The 22,378-nt window shown below is 52.6% G+C and overlaps 2 protein-coding genes and 1 long non-coding RNA gene across 26 annotated transcripts in view; 2 read left to right on the top strand and 1 right to left on the bottom strand.

Moving 5' to 3' along the window:
- Positions 1-13,908, top strand: part of NR6A1 (nuclear receptor subfamily 6 group A member 1) — a 75,217-nt gene extending 61,309 nt beyond the window's left edge. For 6 of the 20 annotated variants that reach the window (XM_086858579.1, XM_086858574.1, XM_086858577.1 and 3 more), the window contains 6 exons: positions 254-411; positions 1,265-1,489; positions 1,831-2,085; positions 5,371-5,492; positions 6,942-7,094; positions 8,051-13,908. In XM_086858579.1, the coding sequence (XP_086714705.1) occupies positions 254-411; positions 1,265-1,489; positions 1,831-2,085; positions 5,371-5,492; positions 6,942-7,094; positions 8,051-8,139 (1,002 nt within the window). In that variant the 3' untranslated portion in view covers positions 8,140-13,908. Of the gene's footprint in view, positions 1-253; positions 412-1,261; positions 1,490-1,830; positions 2,086-5,370; positions 5,493-6,941; positions 7,095-7,470; positions 7,566-8,050 lie in introns of those variants that run through there. The other 14 variants (XM_086858585.1, XM_086858578.1, XM_086858576.1 and 11 more) reach the window with 5 other exon arrangements.
- LOC111937120 (uncharacterized) lies at positions 11,948-20,546 on the bottom strand. Of its 2 annotated transcripts, none has more exons than XR_015278278.1 (5): positions 20,295-20,546; positions 18,077-18,988; positions 17,147-17,240; positions 16,624-16,943; positions 11,948-15,416 (listed from the first exon to the last, which is right to left on the bottom strand). It is a non-coding gene; the product is annotated as an uncharacterized LOC111937120 (long non-coding RNA). The 2 variants fall into 2 exon arrangements; XR_015278279.1 differs by having other exon boundaries at positions 16,636-16,943.
- NR5A1 (nuclear receptor subfamily 5 group A member 1) overlaps positions 16,102-22,378 on the top strand; it is a 21,227-nt gene continuing 14,950 nt past the window's right edge. Inside the window, exons 1-4 of one of the 4 annotated variants that reach the window (XM_086858571.1) lie at positions 16,102-17,666; positions 17,905-18,200; positions 20,192-20,310; positions 20,703-20,844. In XM_086858571.1, coding sequence (XP_086714697.1) covers positions 17,906-18,200; positions 20,192-20,310; positions 20,703-20,844 — 556 coding nt within the window. In that variant the 5' untranslated portion in view covers positions 16,102-17,666; position 17,905. Of the gene's footprint in view, positions 17,667-17,701; positions 18,201-20,191; positions 20,311-20,702; positions 20,845-22,378 lie in introns of those variants that run through there. The other 3 variants (XM_086858572.1, XM_086858573.1, XM_086858570.1) reach the window with 3 other exon arrangements.

Below are 22,378 nucleotides of genomic sequence, written 5' to 3'. Positions count from 1 at the left end.
GCCATGTCCATCTGACATCATCTTTTCATGTGTCAGTTCCTATCTGCTGTGCTACCCTCACTTGTATGGTACTGCTGGAGCTGGAGGTCACCACCATTACCTGTAAATAGAATTTTTCACGTGTGTTGTTAAATGCAGAGGAAGGATGTAGTACCTTCAGCCCCCTTGGATGTGACTGAACAAGGTGTTTGTAAACAGAGATTCTGCTTTTCTGTTCCCAGCCAAAGTAACCATTGTGTCCTGAATTTGACAGATATCAGAGGAAGAGATTGAGAGAATTATGTCTGGGCAAGAATTTGAGGGAGAGGCAAACATGTCATGGAGCAACAACGGAGACAGTGACCATAGTTCCCCTGGAAATGGAGTTTCTGAGAGCAACCAGCCTTCACCTGTTTCTACTCCATCTTCAAGGTGGGAATGACCCCTGGAAGAATTTGGTGTTAGAGGAATCTTGGATTTCTTTCCCTGGGTGATACTGGGTCAGTGTAGGGAAAACATGTGAATACATCTTTGTGTCATACAGCAGGTTCTTACCTCTCTGATTGTGTTCTAAGACAAACAGGCACCAGATTAAAAAGAACTGAACTGGGAAGTGAGATGTTTGTGAGCAAAGGAAGACAATCTTGAGTTAAAATTGTATTTAAAATATACTTCTGTTTATATTGATTGCATTTTCTGCAGATCTTGAGAGCTTGATCACCTTTCACTGCTCATTCTGCATAAGATCTTTCTCTGCACCATGCTCAGATTTTAAAAATAAAACCATTTACGTTAATAATTGGTGGTGTTACATTAAAGTTGGCTACTGTGAATACAAACCTCCTGATGCAGTTCCTGATGCAGTCTTTGATTGCAAACACAGCAAGAATCTCAGACCTGATCCCATCTGCTTTCAGTTGCAGCTTAAGCTTGGCCTTGTTTGTGTGCACTGGCTGTGAGTACTTACGGTACGATCCTCAGTTCTGGCCCTGTAAGGAAGCCAGGTGGAAAGGCTGGGCACAGGTGGGTTTTGGGTTTCTGCTTTGCTCCCTGAATTGGCAGCTCAGCAGCAGCTCCCACATCTCCATCAGGTGGAACCAGTGCCCAGCCAGGTGCAGCCAGTGCACACCCGGCTCTTTCCAGGGCAGGGTCTAAACCCAGAGGCATTTCCATTCTGTTTGCTTTCCCTATTTTTGTTAACATTTCTGGTGGAGCTGGATGCAGCACTGTAATGAACCAGATGGAGTTTTGGGGGTGTATTGAAGAGTTTTTCCTTTTCCAGTAGGTCTGTGGAGCTGAACGGGTTCGCTGCACTCAGGGATCAGTACCTGGGCACGCCGGTGTCCACGCACTACCAGTACCTGCCGCACCTTTTTAGCTACTCGGCCCACTCGGCGCTGATGGCGCCGCAGCCGCGCAGCCTGGACCCGCAGTCGCTCAGCCTCATCAGCCAGCTGGTGTGTGCCGAGGACCTGGAGCCGCTCGGCACCCCCATGCTCATCGAGGACGGGTGCGTGTGACGCGGGGACGTCCCCGGGGCGAGGCAGTGAGCCTGACCCCATCCCGTCCTGCTGGGGCTGCAGCTGGGCTGCCGGGCCTGGCACGGGGTTCCAGACTGCATGGTCTGGCCAGGCTGGGTGCTTGGGCAGCTGGGTGAGCCCAGGGGCTGCGAGGACTCCCCTCGGCCCCTGCCTGGGCAGGGTGGGTGCTGACCATCGTGGCTCCTGTCACCAGGTGACACTCTGGGCACTGGCAAATTCCTTTGGCATTTGCCTCCTTTCCGAGTGCCTCAGATGATGTCATTCGATGTTTTTAATGTTTTTTCTGCCTTTGTATTAACTGTGCCTGCAGGTATAAAGTGACTCAGGCAGAGCTGTTTGCGTTGCTGTGTCGTCTGGCGGATGAATTGCTTTTCAGGCAGATTGCTTGGATCAAGAAGCTGCCGTTCTTCTGCGAACTCTCCATCAAGGACTATACCTGCCTGCTCAGCTCTACGTGGCAGGAGCTGATCCTGCTGTCCTCGCTGACTGTTTACAGCAAGCAGATCTTTGGTGACCTTGCAGATGTCACCTCCAAGTACTCTCCCTCTGATGACGAGCTGCACAGGTGAGATGGGCTGAGCCCGGGATGAGGCAGCAAAATCTGGAGATGAGGAGCCATGGGAGCCCAACAGTCAGGTGTCTTCTGACCACCTTCTGGGACAGGTTACTTCACCTGTGACTGCTTTCCTTTTCTGCTTTTTAAAGAACAGTTGTTCCAGGCTTAGAAAGCCTGTAATGGTTAGTCAGTGCTGGATCACAACCTCCTTCTGCAGGAGAAGGGCACAGTGATGCATGAGGCTCTTTGAATTCCATGTAGCAATGCTGTTGTCCTCCAACATAGCCACCTTTTTATGGGGGCGTGGGGAAGGGAGGTAAAACTAACCAACACTTTGGGTAACCCTGGCACACAGGAAAGAAAGTCTTATTTAAAAACCCTTTGGGCCAGTGGAAAGGTTGTTCACAAAGCTGGTTGTCTGTATTATCAAAGTGTTCATTATTAACTGCTATTTCATTGTTTTGATTAGATAAATTTAAAGATGTTGCAACTTAGCACTTGTTTTTTTGTTATCTGATGCTCTGAGGAGCTTGCCTTTCGTTTATCATGTTGGTCAGGGTGTTGGTTTTTGGTTTGGATTTTTTTTTATTTTGTAGTCTTGGTGCCAGACAGATTCTTCTTTGGGTAGTAGAGTCCTAATCTCACCACACAATGGCAGAACAGGTAGGATTTAGAGAAACTGCTGCCCATCCTCCCTTAAACACCTGCCCTTTGCTCTCTGCCCTTCCTGGGCTCACGATGCCGCCAGAGTCACCAGGGGATGTCTGATGAGTAGAGATTTAAAACACTGCGGTGGTCCTCAGCCATTGCAGTGTCTCAAGGTTCTTGGGGGCTCCTTTGTGTATCTGTTGTGATAAGCAGAGGCACTGGCTGGCTGAGCCCGTGGCAGGGAGCTGGCCCCAGGTGTCCCATTTCCTGGGACAGGTTCCTCTGTGGCGCTGCTCTGCACAGCCATTCATCGTGCATCTGGTGCCGCTCCTGCGAGGAGCACTGAGGGTCATAGAAAACCACAATGACACTTGTTCTTGCACTCAGCTGTCCTTTTGTTCCTGCTGTCCTGGTCAGAGCCTCACAGGAGAAGTGTTTGTTTCATTTTGAGTTTGTGATAAATACAAGCGAGAGGTAAGACAACGAGACAAAGGAGGAATCCTCGCCCTGCAGAAACCAGCAATTCAGAGCTGGTCGCCTTGAAGGTCCTTCAGAGAAGATCTGTGCACATGGATGAAAATAGGTGTTCTTGGGAGAGGAATGCTTCTGCAGTCTCTTCTTGTGATTTAGCTTTTCAAGTGTCATTAATTGTCGTTAGTAACCTGGGAGAATGCACACCCAAAAAGCCATTTAGCAGGAAGCTGCACAGATGAGGGGTCTGGAGCTGCAGAGCTCCCTCACACTGGTATTCATGGTCCTTCAGCCATGGCTTGACTGTGTCCAGCAGCAGTGGGATAGCTCATGGGTATCAGTTTCCCTGTCCAAATCTGGTCCCTTTGGATTTGAGAGGGGCCCTTTTGGAGAGGTGTCCCATTTGTGGGTGTTCTCAAAGAGCCCCCTGCTCCTCTGGCATTGATCAGGAATGATTGCAAAGGGAGCTTCATCAGAGCTCACACATGGTTGGAGAAATCTCACTGAGTAGGGATGGTCTGGCACTTCAGGGTTAATTTCTGCTCTTAACAAAATGACAAGAGCAGTGCTAAAGCATAGGTGACAAACAAAGGCATAGAATGAGCTCCACAGCCCCTGTGTTTTAATTGCTTCTAACAACTGGCTAAATGTTCTGTTTGCCTGCTAGATCAAATGTTTTCTTTTATTGTGCTGTTTTTCTGAAGATGAATATGAAATGAATAGACTCCTGACCTCCCCCAGCACTCCTGATTGTGCTTCCCTTCCCCCTCCTCCCCAGCTGATCCCGATAACTCCCAGCCAGAAACTTGCCTGGTGTAAACTGTGAGGAAAAGTGTGTGGAGGAGTCAGTCCTCGAAAAGAAATAGGGCTGTGAAAAACAGAACAGCTTTGTTTGAAAGGGGGAGGAAAGTATGTGCAGAAAAGTAAGACAGTTCAACTGCAGGAATGAGAGAAGAGCTCTCCTGGATTTATGAAGTGATGAGTGGCTGGTAAAAATGTGCATGCTCTAAAAGGAAACCCAACAGATGACTGAGTGGTCTTTGTGCTCATTAACTTCTTGAGCTTTGCAATCTTGCACCTGCAAGATTTTTAATGTCAACTGGAGAGCAAGAAAACTTGCACAACTTTAGATTAGCCGACGAGGCTTTCATCACTTAGAATATTACTTTCTTGAAGAACTGACCTGGAGTTCAGACAGCTTGTTTTCACTTTGCAGAGGTCAAACCCCACCGTGCATTTTACAAATAACTTTGAAGTAAACAAACACACATGCCAAAATAAGGTATTATTCAGTGAAAAAGGTTCTATTTCTGTTCTATTCAGAGATGGCTTGCTGGCTGCGCTCTTATTCTTTGTGCTGCACAATGCTAGAGCACACTGAAGCTTCCCGAAACACTTCTGTCCCACTTCTGAGTGCTTCTGCAATATGTAGTTGCTTTGAAGCCAGGTATTGCTGTGAGATGTGTTCCCAAGAGGCTGTTCTGGCCCTGGGCAGGTGTGGGATGCTCTGGAGGTGCCTGCAGATACCCACAGCCTTCCACATCCTCCCGCTCCGCCCCTGCCTGGTCCTTCCCCATGGCTTTTTTATGGTGCACACGTGGGGTATTACTCTTGATGAAATGTGGCAGCCTCTTTAGCAGGAGGACCTCATTCTGCACCCAAAAAATCTCCATCAGGCAGTTTCCAGGAGGTTTTGGGGTGTTACATCAGTGTGCCCTGTGCTACCCATCTGTCACTGGCTTCCCTGCAGGTTCCTGGCTCCGTGAAACCTTCTCTGCTGTCAGAACAGGCTGGTGGTGAGCTGAATCACCTAGAGAGGTTTTTTCCTACAAATATCTGTAGGATATGTGGACTCCCCATCCCTGGGCCAGGCAGGATGAGGCTCTGAGTAACATGGTCTAGTGGAAAGTGTCCCTGCCCTTGGCAGGTGAATGGGACTGGATGAGCTTTGAGATAATTTCCACCAAATCATTCCATGGTTCTATGATTCTGCATTTTTAACTGAGACATTTTTCTCCTTATTTTTGGTACCAGCAGACTTCAGGCAGTTTGGATGACTTTTTTAAAAATTTTCTTGCAAGGTGTTAAAATCTCTGAACTGACTTCAATAAGCTTCATACCTTCACTGTCCAGTCTGTGTGCTGTGTGTGCTGATGTGTGATCTCTGTCCTCCAGATTCAGTGAAGAGGGGATGGAGGTGATGGAGCGGTTGATCTACCTCTTTCGCAAATTCAACCAGCTGAAGGTCAGCAACGAGGAGTACGCATGCATGAAAGCCATCAACTTCCTAAACCAAGGTGAGGCAGCAAAGAGGAGCTGCCAGCCCCACTTGTTCATTTTTCTGCTTCAAAGGGTGAATTTGTAAGTCTGGTTGCTCTCTTTTTAGAGCTTTTCAGACTCATTAAAATGTTTATTTTCAGCATATATCCTTAGGTCTCTTAGCTGGGTTCCTACTTTTTAGGTTCTCTACCTAAGTCTGACTCTTCACAGTGAAATGTAATCACGAATGAACTATTTACAAATATATGTGCAGGCCATGAATTCAGCCTAGGAAAGGGCTGTATCTTCCTGTTGATTAAGCAGCATATTAAAGCTGGCAGTTCATGCCCCTTTGAGACCCTGGGCATTTCAAAATCCATGCAGAGACAAATGCTCAGTGAATAGCGTTCAGTTGTAATTTTGGAAATAAATGTCTCCAAAGTCTTTTGTACTGTGAAAGATAGTTGCAGTCTGTAAAAATGTGCTGCGGGCTCCCTCCTCCCCCACTTATTTCCAGAGGGAGATAATGCTGACGCTTCAATCTGTGCCGGGCTGAGGTTCCGGTTTGCTTCCCTGGGCAGTTTCCTGACACTGGATAATGCACTTCTCGAGCTGTCTCCATTGTTTTCCAAAATGTATTTTCATTAACTTCCTGTCTTCTTTTATTTTTAGTTGAAGTTTGCAATTTTTTATGTGAAATACCTGAGACTTATTTTTGAAAGTCAGCTTTTGGGCAGTGGATCAATGCCTCTTCCGTCAGATGGTCTCCCAGCTCTGAGCCTGCTCCGAGGCTCAGCAGCTTCCTTGCTTCTGTGCTGGATCCTCCCCAGGAGCCGCCAGTGCCGATGCCGCTGGTCACGCTGCCAGTGGGACTTCCTGCCTGTCCATTTTTCCTTTGTGTGTGTTGTCTACTAACACTGGCAAAGCTAAATTTAAAAACAAGAACTTGACAAGTTTATAAAGCTCCCGTGACATAATTCATAAGCAGATGGGGAGAAATGTGATGATATCTTGAATTACAGAGCTGAGTGCTGTCCTCAGCCAAGATGATACAGCTAAAACCAATGTGTTCCTGTCTGAGGAGGTGTTAGACTGATATCCTGTGAGGACCAAACGTTGACACCTGGCTGTGTTGTGCCAGGCATGGATTTCAGGTTGCTAGGGCTGTTCCCTCTAAGAGGATTAATTGAGCTGCAGATGAGTCTCTAATGAGACATTAGCTGTTCTCTTCCCAGCCTTTTGTGGAGAGAAATCCTGGATCCAGACACACTTATAAAGACACATCCATGATGCAGGCACAGCAGGAGGGGAGATGGGAGTTTTAGTATTGGTCTAGCTGGGTGCTGGAAGGCAGTCTCCAAAGCAGGGACCCAGATCAGAGGGACAGAAATCAATCTGTCATGAAGAAGTTGCAGTAAGTGTGAGGCTGCTGCTCTTCTGAGATGTTTTTGTCATGTTTTCATTGCTCTGATTGTATTCCTCACCAGATATCAGGGGTCTGACCAACGCCTCCCAGCTGGAGCAGCTGAATAAGCGGTACTGGTACGTTTGCCAGGACTTCACGGAGTACAAATACCCCCACCAGCCAAACCGCTTCCCGGATTTAATGATGTGTTTGCCAGAGATACGGTATATTGCAGGTAACTCCTGAGCACTTCTCCCGCTGGGAGGAAGGAATGAAATTTGCTTCTAAAAGATAACTAACTTATTGCAGTAAAATTCTTGTGGACTTTGGTCAAGGATGTTTGTGTGGGACCATTTCCTATCAGAGCTTCTGCCCATCTTTTTATTCCCATCCCATTGCCCTGTGCTTATCCAGTCTGAGGGGCTCTTGGCAAGGTGTCCTGGTGATGCTGGTGGGCACAGGGTTAGTCCCACTCTGGGAAGAGGTGCCTTGCTCCAACTCTTTAAGTACATTGTTCAGTCTCCCCTTATTCTTCTTTCATTCCCAGCTGGGGGGCATTTTGTCTCAAAAGGATGTAATCCTGGTTTGAGTAGCTATCTCATCTAAATTAGGGAGATCCCTGAACTGAGCAGAAAGTGATCAGCAGAGTTCAGGCAGACCAGTGTGACCCCCAGGTTTCCTCGTCTGGACCTCGGAAATCCGCAGGTGAATTCTCAACTGCAGTTGTGTTGCTAATTAGATCTCCAAGGTCTGATGTTACTAAAACTGTTTGTTCCTGAATGTTATGGCAAAGGGAGATGCTTGCCTCCCTGTGTCAAGGCTCTGTATGCTTCATCCTACTCCTTCATAATGAACAAGATAATAATCTCAGAGTAGCTCTCGTAATTTACTCACAGAGATCAACAAAGGGGTTTGAGGTGAGATGGGATTTAGCCTTTCCCACTTTCTATAAATACTTCTCCATTGTGGAGAAAGCATTTTGATCTGCCTTTGCCCATTTATTTTGCTTTCTATTCAGTAAATAATAAATCATATTGTGTCCAAATGCATATCAAATGTCTAATGTAGCTGTGGGATGATTAACTGTTTCTGTGAGAGGTTCAAGGTAAAACCGTCTCCAGTGCTGCTGGCTTAGGTGTCTCTGAAATCTGATTCAGGAGTGGCTGCTAATTCTGGTTTCTTTCTTACCAGGAAAAATGGTGAATGTCCCCCTGGAGCAGCTGCCTCTCCTTTTTAAGGCCGTTCTACATTCCTGCAAGACGAGTGTGAGCAAAGAGTGAGGGCAGCCGGCCCTGGCCGGTGCCTTATGCTGAGCCTTGGGCCGGGAACCGGCTCACCATGGGAGAGGGGCAAACGCCATCCAGGCAGGAGACAGGGCAGTGGGCCTCCCTGCCCTTGTAGCAAGAATATTTTTGTTTGTTTTTGTTTTTTTACTCTTTTTCCTATATATTTATTTCACGACAGAGTTGAATGTATGATCTTCAACACGATGCACATGGTTCTGTAAGAATGCAGCAGATGCATTCTCCAGCGGTTTACAGAATGTGAAGATGTTTAATGTTACAGTGTTTGTTAGGGTTAGTTCTTTTGTATTTGGGGCTGGGGACCGAGATGACTAAGACTACCTCAAGGAGAAGATGCTGTTCACGCACTGCTCTTTCCATGATTTGCATCCAAAGCATTTGTCATAGAGAGCAAATGTTGACAGAGCTGTTAGTATCCCAAAGGGACGACTTTGGAGAAGTGGGTGCTAGAGAAGTGCCAAGCTTTTTCCTTAATTTTAAAAAGGCAGGGAGTGGAGAAGTCTGTCTAGGCAGTTGGTTTTTTCCCCTGGCAGTTTCCAGATGCAGGTTTCCAGTGGGATGGCAGTGCTCTGAAGGGCTCCCCAGCCTCGTCCTGTCTGGGGAGCTGCAGGTGGGGTCTGCCCCAGCCCCCACAGCTGCCCTCTTACTATTGCCACAACACCTGCCAATTCCTCTGAAATTGTGTTCCTGCAGTTCATAACAGGCTCCTGGCATTACACAAAGGTGCTGCTGTTGCTAGAGAACGGCAAGGACTTTATCATCACTTCCTTAAAATCCATTTTAGGTTTACAAAAGCAGGAAAAACCTACTTAGAAAAGAGGCAGGATTGCCCCTGTTAGTGTGTTCCTCCAACATGGTACCTGACTCCTGAGGCTTCTGCATTGCAGCAATTATGGGAGCAGTTGATGTATCCTATGTTAAATGGGGCCTGTGTAGTGGGGTGGGGGACTCCAGTGTCCTCTGGCATGGCTTTCTGTGCTGGACTCAGGGAATGGGTGTTCCATAGTTATGTCCTGCCAGGACTGCATAACTGTTCCTTGTGGAATCCCAGGAAGAACGACATTACTGCTGTACTTGGTTACCTGCCATGTTCTAGGTGTTGCAAGGCTTGGATTTTCCATCTCGCAGGCTCTCCACAACTCCAGATGGAGAATTGGTTTAATGACAGCTGATGAGCTGATTGAGTGATTGCTAAGTGCTGGTGTTTAGCTAAACCTGGGCATCCTCAGGAGTGACCTCATGATTTCCTGCTCGTGATAGGGAGGTTGGATGAGATGCTCTTGATCTCATCTGTTTCATTAGGAATTAATACTCAAAGACTCCGTCACTCTCCTAAACAACCTTGGCTGGATTTCCTTCCCTGCCTCCTTAGATGTAAATCTGGCATTCACTTAGCAAGGTGGCTCCTCAATAAGTGTTTCAATGCTGATTTAAAAATATGTGTGGAAACAACTTTTGTTCCTTCAGGGTAGGAGGGACAAGTCACTACCTTCTTGTCTTTCCCTGGTGACAGCTGCATGGCACAGAGCAAGCACAGCTCAGTGGGGCTGCAGCTGCTGTGCACGAATGTGATGATGAGCAGGAGAAAAATCCCATTCACCAAAGTCGTCTTTTCCTCCCTCCCCATGCCCAGCAGATGCTCCCTGGATTGCAGCCCGAGGGGGGCTGTGACCTGCTGGTGTGGCACATCCTGGTCGGTGCTGGTGGCCGTGGTCACCCCGTGTGCCAGGGCCCTGCTGCTGCCTCACCACGGGCATCCCGCTGGGGCATCTCCCAGCTCAACGGTTTCCCCCTTCTAGAAGTCCATAGCTGTTAATTTTTCATTATTTAAGCAGGATGTTACGGGTAACAGCTGCTGGGCACAGCAGTAGCTCAGCTCGATGGAGCTTCGCACCCAAAGGTGGTTCCATAAATCTCATTTACTTTCTGGCAGTACAATGAGAGACGTGTATTCTCAGGAAAGCCTTCTGCATGCAGCCAATACCTCACGTGTTCAGGGGAAGATTTTAGTGTATCTGTTTGTAAGTTAGAATGTATTTGTCAGCTTTTAATTTTCAAATAGCTTGATATGATCTTTTTACTACGGGTTATTTCTGGCTTGCTGATTTATACACTCAAGGAATTGTTAAAATTGCATAGGAGTAATTTTATTCTACAGTTACTGAATTATTATAATCTGTTGATGAATAAGTGTTTTAATTAGTGTACATAAAAGCAGTCATCTTGTTGCCAGCTATCCAACAAAAGTAATCTATGGTTTTCCAAAATAGCCTCCCAAAACTAATGCTGTACCAACAACAACCAAAAACCTAAATCCAGTTATGATGACAAATAGACATGAATGTTCACTTTCTGTTGAAGAAAGCAAGTTTTACAAAGGTTGATTGGCAGCAGTATCCATTCCCAAATCCACATTTGCCATAGGGAGTAGAAAATCCTTCCTGAACTGACAGGTAAGGAAGCAGCAAACAGACCAGACGGAATCACCAGACAGTCATTCCTGATACCTTCTGCACCAAGTCCTCTAATGACTTGTATTTTTTAAACAGGGTAATGTGAATGTGTTGCATTGCAAACTCAGGTATTATGAGAAAGTAGGAATGTAGCTAGAGATTTAGAGACATTAGGTAGATGTATTTGTGAATTTGGTTTGAAGGACACCCTGGAAAGGTTGGAATTTTTGTTCCATTCTTCACGTAACATTCAGTTTACAGGCACTCATATTTTATTTGTGCTTAATGCTACTAGGGGGAAGTTCATTATCTTTGGTATCTATCTGCTCTTGCTTATCTGACCTTCTGTCATAGAGAAATCAATCAACAATAATAGTCTTTGGTAGAATCTTCTGCCATGACAAGTCAATTTTTATCCCCGATTTGAAAGATAGATTGGCTGGCTGACCCCCTCTTCTCCTTCAAAACGTCTGTGCAGATAGAAACCTGAAGAGTTACTTTTAATCCAAACAGAGATTTGGGACATAAATTTGAAGCGCTCAGGCTCACGTGCTCAGGGGAGGCTGCCGAGGAGCAGCTGGAAGGGGTCCCTGCTCACATGGCTCAGTCCCAGACCCCTCAACAAAACCTGGGAAGTGAGTGAGTTTTCTTCCCGTTCATCTCCGACTCCTGCCAAGTGGGCTGAGCCTTGACCCCTCAGTGTGGGTCAGTTGCCAGTCCCTGTTCTGGGCACGTCCAGCCCTGCAAGAGGGCCGGGGGATGAGCAGCTGGACTTCACACTCCCCGTGTGCACTGGATGCTGCTCAGCTGGGAGCTGTGCCAGTGCCCTTGGTGTTCTCACCTCTGCAGAGGCACTGCATGCTTTGGGCCATCAGGGAGCATCTGGATTCTTCTGTAATTCTTAAATCCAGAGATTTAATTCTTAAGCCTTTTGCCATCTCCCATCACACACAGGCCGAAGGGGGAACATGGCATTTTCAGTGACCAGTGGTCAGTGGCGTTGCCAGCTGCAGGGCACCTGCACAGGAGAGCTGCCACTCTAGTGCCATCCGTTTTCCCAGTGCTGGGGTGTTGCTTTGAGGGAGCCCATGAGAGTGAGGGGTCCCAGAGGTGCCAGCAGGGCTACTGGACTGCTCTCGCTGGTGGGGGCCTTGGTGGCCCCATCCCCACCCCTGCAAAGGCTCAAGTGCCTCTGCTGCTGTCCCTCCCTGTGCCAGCAGGATCTGCCCTTGCTCCTCAGGCTTCTGCACAGACCCACAGCCACTTCAGGTAAAGGAGTTTAAGACTTGTCCTTCAAACCAACTTTTTTTTTTATAAAAAAAAACAAACACTTGAATTTCTTTTACCTTTACTACATTTTTTAAAAGGAAAAAAGGAAAAAAAAAAGATTCTTCTGTGAATGTGCTATTTCCCATTCATTCTTTCTTACTTCTTGGTTTTGATTTGAAGCTATGAAGCTCGGTGTCTGTGAAAATGTTGTTATTTCTCAGGATAATAAGCGGCAATCATCCCTGCCACATGAAAGGCAGGAGAAAGGGGGAAACTTGGGGAACTAGTTAAAGTATGAAACTAATTTTTAGGTTTTAGATGATGTGTAAATGGAGGGGAGTGCATAGCTATCAGTATCAAGCTGTGGCGTTTCTCTGGGTTCACGGTGTGTTGTTTCAATGCACAGAAGCTCAGGGATAAGTATTTAAAATGTGACCCAGAGAAACCCTAGTTTTGATGTTGCAACAGTTGCTTCTTTCCCAACTTGTCTGGAGGACCCACTGAGAGCTGACCAAAGCCCCATATGGGGATTTTGGGGGAAAAACTTTGGGTTTGGCTGTGGGAAGTTTGCTTGCAGAAGGCTCAGACGTGGTCCTGTGGCAGAGCATCCCGAAGGTGCAGGGGCTGTCTGAGGCTGTGCCCTTGCACCACCCAGCAGCTGGGGACCAGCTCTGTTTCTGCATTACCTCATCCCTCTGCCTTTGGTGTGAAATGTTTGACTGCTCACAGAAAAGGGGAAGTTGGAATTTCTCATTATGTCCCTGGCAGCTAGTTGCTTATGCTCTGTACTCTGTTGCTTATGAATTCGTAATTTTCATCAGTACAACTTTCTCACTGTGGTGGTAGGCAGTCAGTTTGAGAAGGGCACTGGTGTGTGACTGGTTGGGTTACAGCTGCTATGAGTGTCCAAACGGCCCCATCCAGCCACAGACAGGGCCAGCACTGAAGGAGAGCTGAAGTTTGAAGGGCTGAAACCCAGCCAGGATCTGCAAATCTGAGTTTAAACCAGCCTGGAAAAAAGCTGGGGCCAATCCAGGCAGTGTCTTTCCCTTGGAAAAAAAAAAAAATTAAAAATAGCTCCTGTGAGCTGCCCTCTGACAAGTCTGTGAAAGAAGCAACATGGTTCAGTAGAAGGAATGCCCCCAAGGGCAAAAAGAAACAGAAATTGAGACCAGATGACGATCAACCTTAACAAAGCCTTTTGTGATTCATTGTTTTCTTTCAATTTATAAAATGTCTTGTAATAGTTGATAACATTATTGACTCAGTTTCCATAACTAAACTACCTCGTGTGACATCCTGTTTATCATCTCAAAGGGATTGTGTGAAAAACTAAACACTGCCAGTGTCTGTTGCCATTGAGGAGCTGGGGCTGTGATTGCTGGAGTTGTGTTTCCCTTCCATGTCACTGCTGCCTGAGGCTGGGCTCTATGTCCCTCCTCAGGGAGGATGTGGCTCATGGCAGTTCGGGTTTTGTCGGTGCCCATCAAGCCCCAGGCCTGGTTCCAGCTCAGTCCTGGGTGCAGAGGCTTCATTTGTAACCTGGGACCCCACAGGACCTCGCAGCTCCTCATGTGTCTGTCCTGGGCAAGCAGCAGGTCAGGTTTGCTGCTTGTGGTCCAAGGGATGTTTCCAAGAGGGTCAGTCCCGGTTGCTGGGTCCTTCTTGGCAGCGTTCCTGGTGATGGTTTCTGCCGTTCATTTTTCCCACAATCCCTTGTGTAAATCAGGGAAGCAGGATGTTGCCTCGGCATGACACACGGTGAGCATTGGCACACTCAGAGCCAGGCTGGGGCAGGAGCGTGTCTGGCCCCGTGTCACCGTGGGGGAACGGGCACCGTGAGCTGCCCCTCACCGCGCTACGACCAAATGAATGTTTCTGCCGGCGGGTCCGTGTCAGCCCGACCTGCCCCTGCTCTGCTGCTCTGGGACTTGACTACCTGTGGAAATGTGACCAATAAGTGTTGAATGCATGTTTAGTGAGTGTTTAGCTGTATGAACTAATAAATGTGAAATGTTCTGCACCGCTGATGTCTCCTGGCTGTTTGTGCCTTCCCGTTTTGGTGGTGGCACTCTCTCAGGGTGGGGAGCACCACCAGGGTGGGGGAGCCCAGTGCTGCTGTGGGTGGTGGCTGTGGCCCTGCCCTGCCCTGCCCTGCCCTGCCCTGCCTGTTGCTGTACTGCTGGAATGGCCTGTGGGTGTGGGGAAGGCCTTGGGACTGCTGCTGTGGCTGGGAACTGGGATGAGGGCACTGTGCCACGTGGGATGTATTCCCCATGAGGAGGGCCTGAAGATCAGTGGTGGTGGGTCTTGCTGGGAGGTTGCAGAGGATGCTCTGTGCACGTGGGGTGATGGGTTTGTCCTCACCTTCATGCAAAGCTGAGCTGCACCGAGGTGACGAGGCAGCCTCTCCCCTCACCCTGTGCTGCCATGAGGCGCTGCCTGGAAAGCGAGGCTGGAGTGGGAAAAGTACCAGCACCTTTTAATTTTCAGCTCAACCCCTACTGACCACTGTATTTTGATTAGAGCTCTGCTTCCTTTTCATCTCCGTGCTCCGGCGGGTGACAACTGCCACAGCCTCGTGTGCACAGCGCAATAGTTTATCACTGAAGGCCAGCGGCTCTATGAATTCAGAGCCAGCACGGAACAAATCACACTGTCACTAACGTCAAACTTGTTAACCTGATCTTTGGTGGATCACTAGTGTCAACATTGCATGGGACATACATTATCGGGCCCAAGGACTTAGGGAGATGTGTTTGTCAGGCTGCTCTGTCACAGTCCCACTCTTGACCTTCGCAAAGTAACTTTCAAGGGTAAGCTGCTTTCCTCTTGACAGGAGTGACTGTTCCCAGGAGTGTCATCCATAGGCATGGGCTGGGACAGGGCTGTGGGGTCAGCTGGGTCACCCCCCTGCAGCGGCGCAGTCAGTCCAGCAGTGGGTGAAAGATCTGCTGGGATGGTCCTGTGGGGCCTCTTCCACAGTTGGGGAAGGTTCTCCATTCATGTGCACCCTGCCCGTGTCTATTCCATGAGCTCTCCCCATCTTGTCACTAGCTGCTCCCACATCTCTCCTCATCCCTTCCCCAGTCACTGTCTGTTTGGAGTTCACACCTGAAAACCAGAGTTCTGAGTGCAGCAGACTGGTGGGTCTCCATTGGTTCATCACAAGTCTCTCCTATCTCAGTTTGCCAAGTGCAGACCCTTCTGATGGGGTTGGTCACTGCTGCAGAGGTCAGATGAAGGGTGGGTCACCATGGATGGGCTGGTAAGACTGTGGAGAGAAGGTGTATGCTCTGGGTAAGCTCCTGTCCAAGCTTCTGAGGTCTTTCAGTACTTTTATTTGGGTTGTGGATCCCCTCCCTGCATCCTGACATGAGTAGGAGGGCAGCACTGCCATGGGCTGGGTGCTGGGAGGCCAGCAGGTTGGGGCTGTGCTGGAGAAGATGACTCATGGCTGGGGGGACCCTGAGGCGAATGCTGGGTCTGTGTTCCACATCACTGTCCTAGTGGGCCGACCCTGCTAATCAGCTGTGAAAGAGAGAGAGAAAGCTGGAGAGAAATCTTTCTCTAGGCTAACCTCATCACAATAAAGATTCCTATAAAGAGCTCTTATCCTTGAAGAAAATGAGGCACATAAGCAGGAATAGTAAACAAAAGGCTGTCATTTTGACCCAGGAGTGCTTCATGTTGTTGGCAACTGCCAAGAGGAAACATAAAGAGAGGCTGCATCCAAGTCCCAATTATGCAGAACTATGTGACTGATATGTCAATGAGTCCCCCCGGGAGGAGACCACCAGCACTTCCCAGTGCTGCCTGCACAGCATCTGCACCCACCGCCACGGCCGGGCCGCCCGCACCCCGAGCGAAGGCGTGTGTGGCATCGGAAGAATGCGGGGGACAAGGTAATGTCATTGGGAACGCTATCGCCCAAGTCCTCGCTGCGCGTGCACTATCAGCGCGGGCCCTGGAGTCAGGGACTGCGGGCAGGCAGCGGCGTTTGGCAAACAGTAGTGCTGGCCACACCTGCTGCAGGCACGCTCCGGGAACGTGGCGCAGGCAGGAGGGCTGCCCTGTGCCGATAAGCTGAGTGGATGGAGATAAAATCCGAGCAGGAGATATGCTTTGCTGAGCATCAAGGCTAAGCACCAGCAAGGAGCCAAAGCATACTGCTGCCCGCCGTGGGTGGTGTGGATCCGCAGGCTCCGGCTGTGTCGTGGCCACGAGGGAAGAAGATGGGGCAGGGCAGTCTCCAAACTCACAGCTGGAGCTTTGGTAACATGTGCCTGTGCTTGGGCCCATCAAGGGCACAGAGCCGTGCTGCTCCCTTGGCCAGGACAGCGCTGCTCACGCCAGCAGCTTTGTGGCCTATCCCCAGCCCTGAACATCCACTCTCCAGCACATCCTGTGGTGCCAAAAGCCACACCCACCTCATCCTTTCCCTCCTAGGTGCTGTGGCTTTCAAAATGTCACCTGTCTGTACCTCTTGCTGTCCCCGGGAACCCCTAAGGCTGCCAGGAGCTGGCTTGACCTGGTGGCTGTGCAGTCACTCCAGCGTGGCCTTCCCAAATCCACCCTCCGAAATCCACCCTCACGCCACCACCAGGCCCCGCCGGCCTGCACCGCGGCCCATGACTGGCCCTGACCGCGGCCGCGCGCCCACCGCAGGAGCCAGGCCACAGCCTTGGCCAGGGCCCGCGCAGAGGAAAGTGCCCAAGGCCGGCAGGGACGTATTTACCCCTGAAAGCACCTTGCTGCAAAAATAGCAAGTGGCCGGTGTGAGGCCGGGGCTTCCCAGGGGAACAATGCCTGGCAGGAGGAAGCGGCCGCGGCCGGCCCGCAGCTCTGTCCCGCCTTGTGCGGCACTGAGCCGCGAGCCGCTGCGTGCCGGCCCGGCAGGGACCTTGAACCCGACACAGATTTATTTTCTCTGACATTGGCATCGCATCGGAACATCTGGCATGTGGCTGATAATTGCTGGGGATCGGGGCGGAAGCCACTCCAGGCCTGGCGCTTCTTCCCGAGTTCTGTTTTCATTAGTTTTTCTCCTCTCTTCAGCTGCAAAGCAAGGAAAAAACAAGCAGGGCTGTGCAGCCCGCACTCCCACTCCTCTCCCCTCAGCACCCGAGGCTCACTGCTTCCCTCACTCTGCATGGGAATACTGCAGGGCACGCCTCTGTCACACCATGTCAGGGCTCTGCCGATACCAAGAGAGTTCGAACCTTTCCCTGAGCCCAGGACTGGGGGTTCTGCTGTCCTACCCTGGTTACCAGCAGCCGCCTGGCCGGAGCAGAGCACAGCCTTCGCTTTGGGTGTGGGGCTTGAGGCAGCCACCCCTTCTCAAAGCTGTCGTCACTGCGGGATAAAGCAGAGAGCAGGACACTGCAAACATGTGGGGAGACACCGTGGTGATGGATGGACAGAGCACGGGGCCGGCACTGAGAGCAGATCCCCGCTCTTGGCTTTGCTGTTCCTGTGTTGCACAGGGCAATTGGAAGCCGTGATCTGCCGGCACAGTGCCCGTGGGCAGGACCGAGCATGGCAGCAAAACACGGGGAATCACACACGGCTAAAACGCAGCCGAGGCATGGCTGCCCAGGCCCAGAGGCGCTGGCTTTCTGACAGTGGCAAATGAAGAGCTGCTGGCCACTGACGCTGTGAGCCCCTGGGACCTGGGAGTGGGGCCCTGTGTGTGGAGGAGCCTCCTCTGGTCCTCCCCTGCAGAGGAGACCACTCAGGGCTGAGGAGGCTGTGGCTGCATCCCAGTGCTGGGCGGGTGAGGTGAGCTCACGTTCCTCCCAGAGGTGTCCTGCCCTGTGCCCTCGTCTCCCTCCCTCTTGCCCTGGGCCATAAATCAGGGTAGCCATGGGTGCTGGGACATTCTGGTGCCCCCCACCTCCCTGCAGGGTCTCCCTCCTGGGGCACCTTATCTGCTGCAGGGGTTCCACTTATCTTCACTGTCACTTTCTAATGCTAGTTTATGGGCAGTGTTTTGTAGCTTAATTATGATGTTTTTCAGCATGGTCACGTGGCCACAGAAGCCAATAAGGCACCGAAGTGGGTCCATCCTGGCTGAGCCTGGCCCCCATGGGGAGGAGATTGGCTGGTGTCCTGCCCGGAGCGGCGTGTGCGCAGCCAGAGCCCCAACACCTTCCCAAGAGACACGGGTCCCCATAAATCCCCCAGCCTACCGTGGACAGGGCAGCGGTACCCACACTCCACGGAGGCTCCTCGGGTCGCAGCTCCTGGCCGGTGGCCGAGCGAGGCTCTCCCACTCGCCGGCCCCACGCGTAGCAGCCGTGCAGCCGCCTCACGGTGAGTACGTGTCTGAGGGGGGAACCGTGGTCCCCCATCCCACCCATCTCCCAGCCATTGCCGCCATTCCCTGGCATGGTGGCAGCCAAGGCCGGAGCTGGGGACGCGGCAGGGCTTGACGAGGAAGCAGGAGTTGTGTGTGGGCCTCCGCTTCCCGTCAGCGGGTGTGGGGATGGCGGCTCTGCAGATCACAGGCAGCAGAGCGAGGCCTCGCCATAGCCTTGGCCCCGTGGCCAAGCTGCTGCTCAGAAATGACAGATCTGGCTGCTGAGGGGCTCTGGGAGCACAGCTGGTGGTGCCTGGGGGTCCCTGGTCACCCAAGGGTTTGGAGTTGCCCATAGGAGCACGGGCACGGGAGGCATCTGGGACCCTCTTGACTCCTGGGGTTGGCTGAGTCTGTGTCCTGGCCCCATCCCACGTTGGCAGGGATCACAGCCTTTGGCTCTCAGTTGCTTTTGTTCCTTGCAGTGTTTGCTTAGTTTTCCCAACTCAGAGCCCCTCCTGGGCTCCTTTTCCTGGATGGCAGGTCCCACTCCATGGCTGCCTGGCAGCTCCCCCGGGAGCTCATGGCGACTGTGGGGGCCATGGCCAAGGGGCTCTGCCGGTGGTGGGAGCACTCTTTCCCAGCCGAGCAGTGGCTGACCCACACTGCAGACTGCTCTGCTGCTGTTCTTAGCCTGGGCTCCATTCCTGGTGGCTCTGGAGTGATGCTCTGCTGAGCCCGTTTCCTGTTTGCCGCTCTCCCTGCCAGCGCCACTTCCTACCCACTGCACCCGTGGGCAGCTGATCTGTGGTGTGAGAGAGTGGGATGAGCTGGGTGGGATGAGATCTGTGGGATGAGCCCTTCAAGACAAACCATGCAGGATCAGCCTGGCAGGATCAGCTGTATGGGGCCATCAGCCATGCCTTTCCTTTGTGGGGCACTGCCAGCAGCAGTCCCCAGCTGTGCTAGGCTCCGGGCACCCAGAGCCTCGGGCCCCAGAGCTGCTGTGCTGGCAGCAAGGCTCCCACCATGCTGGGACAGACTCTGCACCAGCCACGAAGGGTCCCTGACTCAGTGGGTTGGCCCTGCAGAACGGGCTCAGCTCCAGTGCCGGGCTCAGAGCTGGAGCCTCGAGATCCCCATAGCCAAGTCCTGGGCCGCGGCGTGTGGCCTGGGAGCATCCTGATAAACAGGACGTGCCAGGAGCCAGGGTGCTCCTGTGCTGGTCTGCTGCCGTCATGGAACATTCCACCAAGAAACCCTAACTGTGAAGCATTGATTCAATACCTGCTGACAGGCGGACTGGGACACCATTGGGAGTGAGTGCTCCTGCTGGGGTGGCCAGTGCTAGGTCCAAACTCATCCCCTCAGTGGTGGCCCCAGAGGAGATTTTAGGAGCCGCTGCACACCCCAGTGTTCCCCACAAAGCTCTCCCGGGCTGGCAGGGGCAGCTGGTGGGGGGTAATGGTATGTTTTGACAAAGCTGGTGGTCCAGGGCTGTGCACTGAGCAGAGCAGCCCAGACATGGTCAATTTTGCTCTAGCCCAGAGACTCCTGGTTCCCAGCAGGTCCTGCCTCTCAGAGAGGTTGGGGGGACTTGTTCCCCACAGATGGTGTGGGGGAGCAAGGAGGATCTCGCCCTCCCCGCAAAGCGGTGCGCCTTCCCTGCCCCTGGGGGGATCCCTGATGCTGCCGAGGCCTGGCCGAACCGCTCCCCAGCCCGGCCGCCGGGTCCCCAGGCCCCGGGCCGCCGGGTCCCTCCGCCCCCGCCCCGTCCCTGCCGCCTCGAGCCGCCCGCTCTCCCAGAGGAGGTTCCCCAGCCCCGGGGGGCTGGCCGTGAGCCCGCACCAACATGGAGATGCTCTTCCAGGCGCTATAAAGAGCTCCGGCTCCCGCACCTGCCGCTCGGTCTCCACCGCGCCCACTCCCGGTCCGCACCCAGCGCCGGGGCCGCCGTCCGTCCCCTTCCCGTCCCATCCCGTCCCGCTGACCGCTGCTCGTCCCGCAGCAGGGCCGCTGGAGGGGATGGACTATTCCTATGATGAGGACCTGGACGAGCTGTGTCCGGTCTGCGGGGACAAGGTCTCCGGGTACCACTACGGGCTGCTCACCTGCGAGAGCTGCAAGGTAGGATAGGATCGGCCGGGGCTGTGCGGGGTTGGGCAAACGCAGCTGGGGCCGTGCGGGGCCGGGGAAGCGGGGCCGGGGCTCAGCGCCACCGGCGCCTTGTGTGGCCGGGGCTGTGAGGGGAGCGCTGCACAGGGAAGAGGGGTCCGGGGCTCTGTGGGGAGCGGGGAGGGGGCTCTGCAGAGGCCGCGGCAGCGGGACCGGCCGCGGGGCTTCTCTCGCCCGTTTTCGTTAGCGGCGGATTCGCGGCCGGTGGCGGGAGGGGAGCGCGGCCGCGACGGGAGCCCCGAGCGCGGCGGGATCCTCTGCCCAAGGCGGGTGGCGGGGACGGGGTGCTGGTGCCGGGATGCCGGTGTCGGTACCCACCGCATCGCCTCCGCCCGCCGCCGCAGGGCTTCTTCAAGCGCACGGTGCAGAACAACAAGCACTACACCTGCACCGAGAGCCAGAGCTGCAAGATCGACAAGACCCAGCGCAAGCGCTGCCCCTACTGCCGCTTCCAGAAGTGCCTCACCGTGGGGATGCGCCTGGAAGGTAGGGACGGCCCGGGTACGGCACGGCGGGGCGGGGGGCGGCGGGGGCCGGGGAATGTGCGGGGACCGTGCGGGGACCGTGCAGTTGCCGGGACCGGTCGCGCCGTCCCCGCCGCCGCCACCTTCCCGGACCGGTCAGTCGCGCCGCCGCTTCGATTCCGTTTTTCCCTCCCAAGTTAAGAAAAAAAATCTTTTTTTCGCGTCGTCTCCTTCTTGTCCTTGTTTCATTTTGTTTGTTTCCCCGGGATTCCTGCTGCTACGACTTCAACTTTCCAGGAATTTTTTTTTGCTGGCAGAAAGGTTGGGAAATAGCAAATAAATTACTGTTTTCCTTAAGCACATAATTCCAGAAGCCGAGACTTAAGGAAAAACGTTAAAAATTATGGGGATCGCAATAAAACTGCCGCAGACCCACCACGAATTATATTTTTCCCTCTCGGTGGCATTTAGTATAACGGATTTGTGATCCCCGGGGCGGCGACTCCAGCCCCACAGCCGCCGCCTCTCTCCTGTCGGCGCAGAGGATCCCGACATCGGAGTCGGGCCCCGACAGCCCGGGGATTGTTGCGGGTTCTGCAATTCTCAGCATCCGGCAACGAAATATATTGGAGGGGTCAGGTCTTTGGCACGGGACGGCAGAGCAAAAGCAGAGGCAGAAGGAGCCCCCCACCCCAGAGTCAGCCGCCCCCTCCCCACTTCGCCCTCGAAATTGTTTGCGTTTTGCAGCGGGTGGAAGTGGGCTGAGCCGTCCCGCCTGACCCTGGCAGGGCTGAGCCCCTCGCCCGCCGGGCTCGCTGCTCGGGACACAGCGCTGTTAATCGGAAAGTCCTTCGTGTTCTGGCCGCTCGCTCCGGGAGCGGGGTGGGAGCCTGCGAGCAGAAGCGCAGGAGTAAGACACAACATCGAGCTGCAAATTCAACCCCTGCAAACTCCCGCCGTGGGCTAGCTTCCAAAACAGATCCCGGTTCCACTCTTCTCCCTGGGCTGGAGTTACTGGTGCCCTAAATCCCTCGGTGCATGCTCTGGCCGTTTTGAACGATGTGGCAGGGGGATTTGGGCGCTGGACAGGGGCTGGAGACCCTAGGACAGACGGTCAGGGGCAGTGCCTGGGGTGCCCGGGGGGGAAAGGCATGGTCTCAATCTGTCCCTTTCCAGCAGTTTTTGTCGTGTACACCGTGGAGGCTCTTTGGTCCCAGAGCTGTCCCAACAGCCTTTTTTTGTGTGTTTTCTTGCTGTTGGCTCCTTAGCAGAGCTGGGCGGACGAGACGATCACCCAGACAAGGACGATATTCCCATGGAACCGTCTCTTTTGTGGTGAAAAAGAGATCACCCTTTTCCAGCTTCTAGTCTTTTTGGGCAAGGCATCAGAGGTGATGCTTTGGAGGTTAGTCTGCAGGTCCACACGACAAGAGCAACCCCGAGGTGATTGATTTTGGGAGCACAGTGTTGACACGGGCACCCTCAAGGTGCCTGCGGGGAGGTGGCAGCGAAACTTGCCAGTGAGGAGAAGCACAGCGCTGGCTGAAGGCTGCCCA

Source organism: Cyanistes caeruleus, chromosome 20 (assembly GCF_971803275.1).
Source record: "Cyanistes caeruleus chromosome 20, bCyaCae1.hap1.1, whole genome shotgun sequence".
In the NCBI taxonomy this organism is placed as follows: Eukaryota; Metazoa; Chordata; class Aves; order Passeriformes; family Paridae; genus Cyanistes; species Cyanistes caeruleus.
This window is presented reverse-complemented; position numbering and strand designations above follow the sequence as displayed.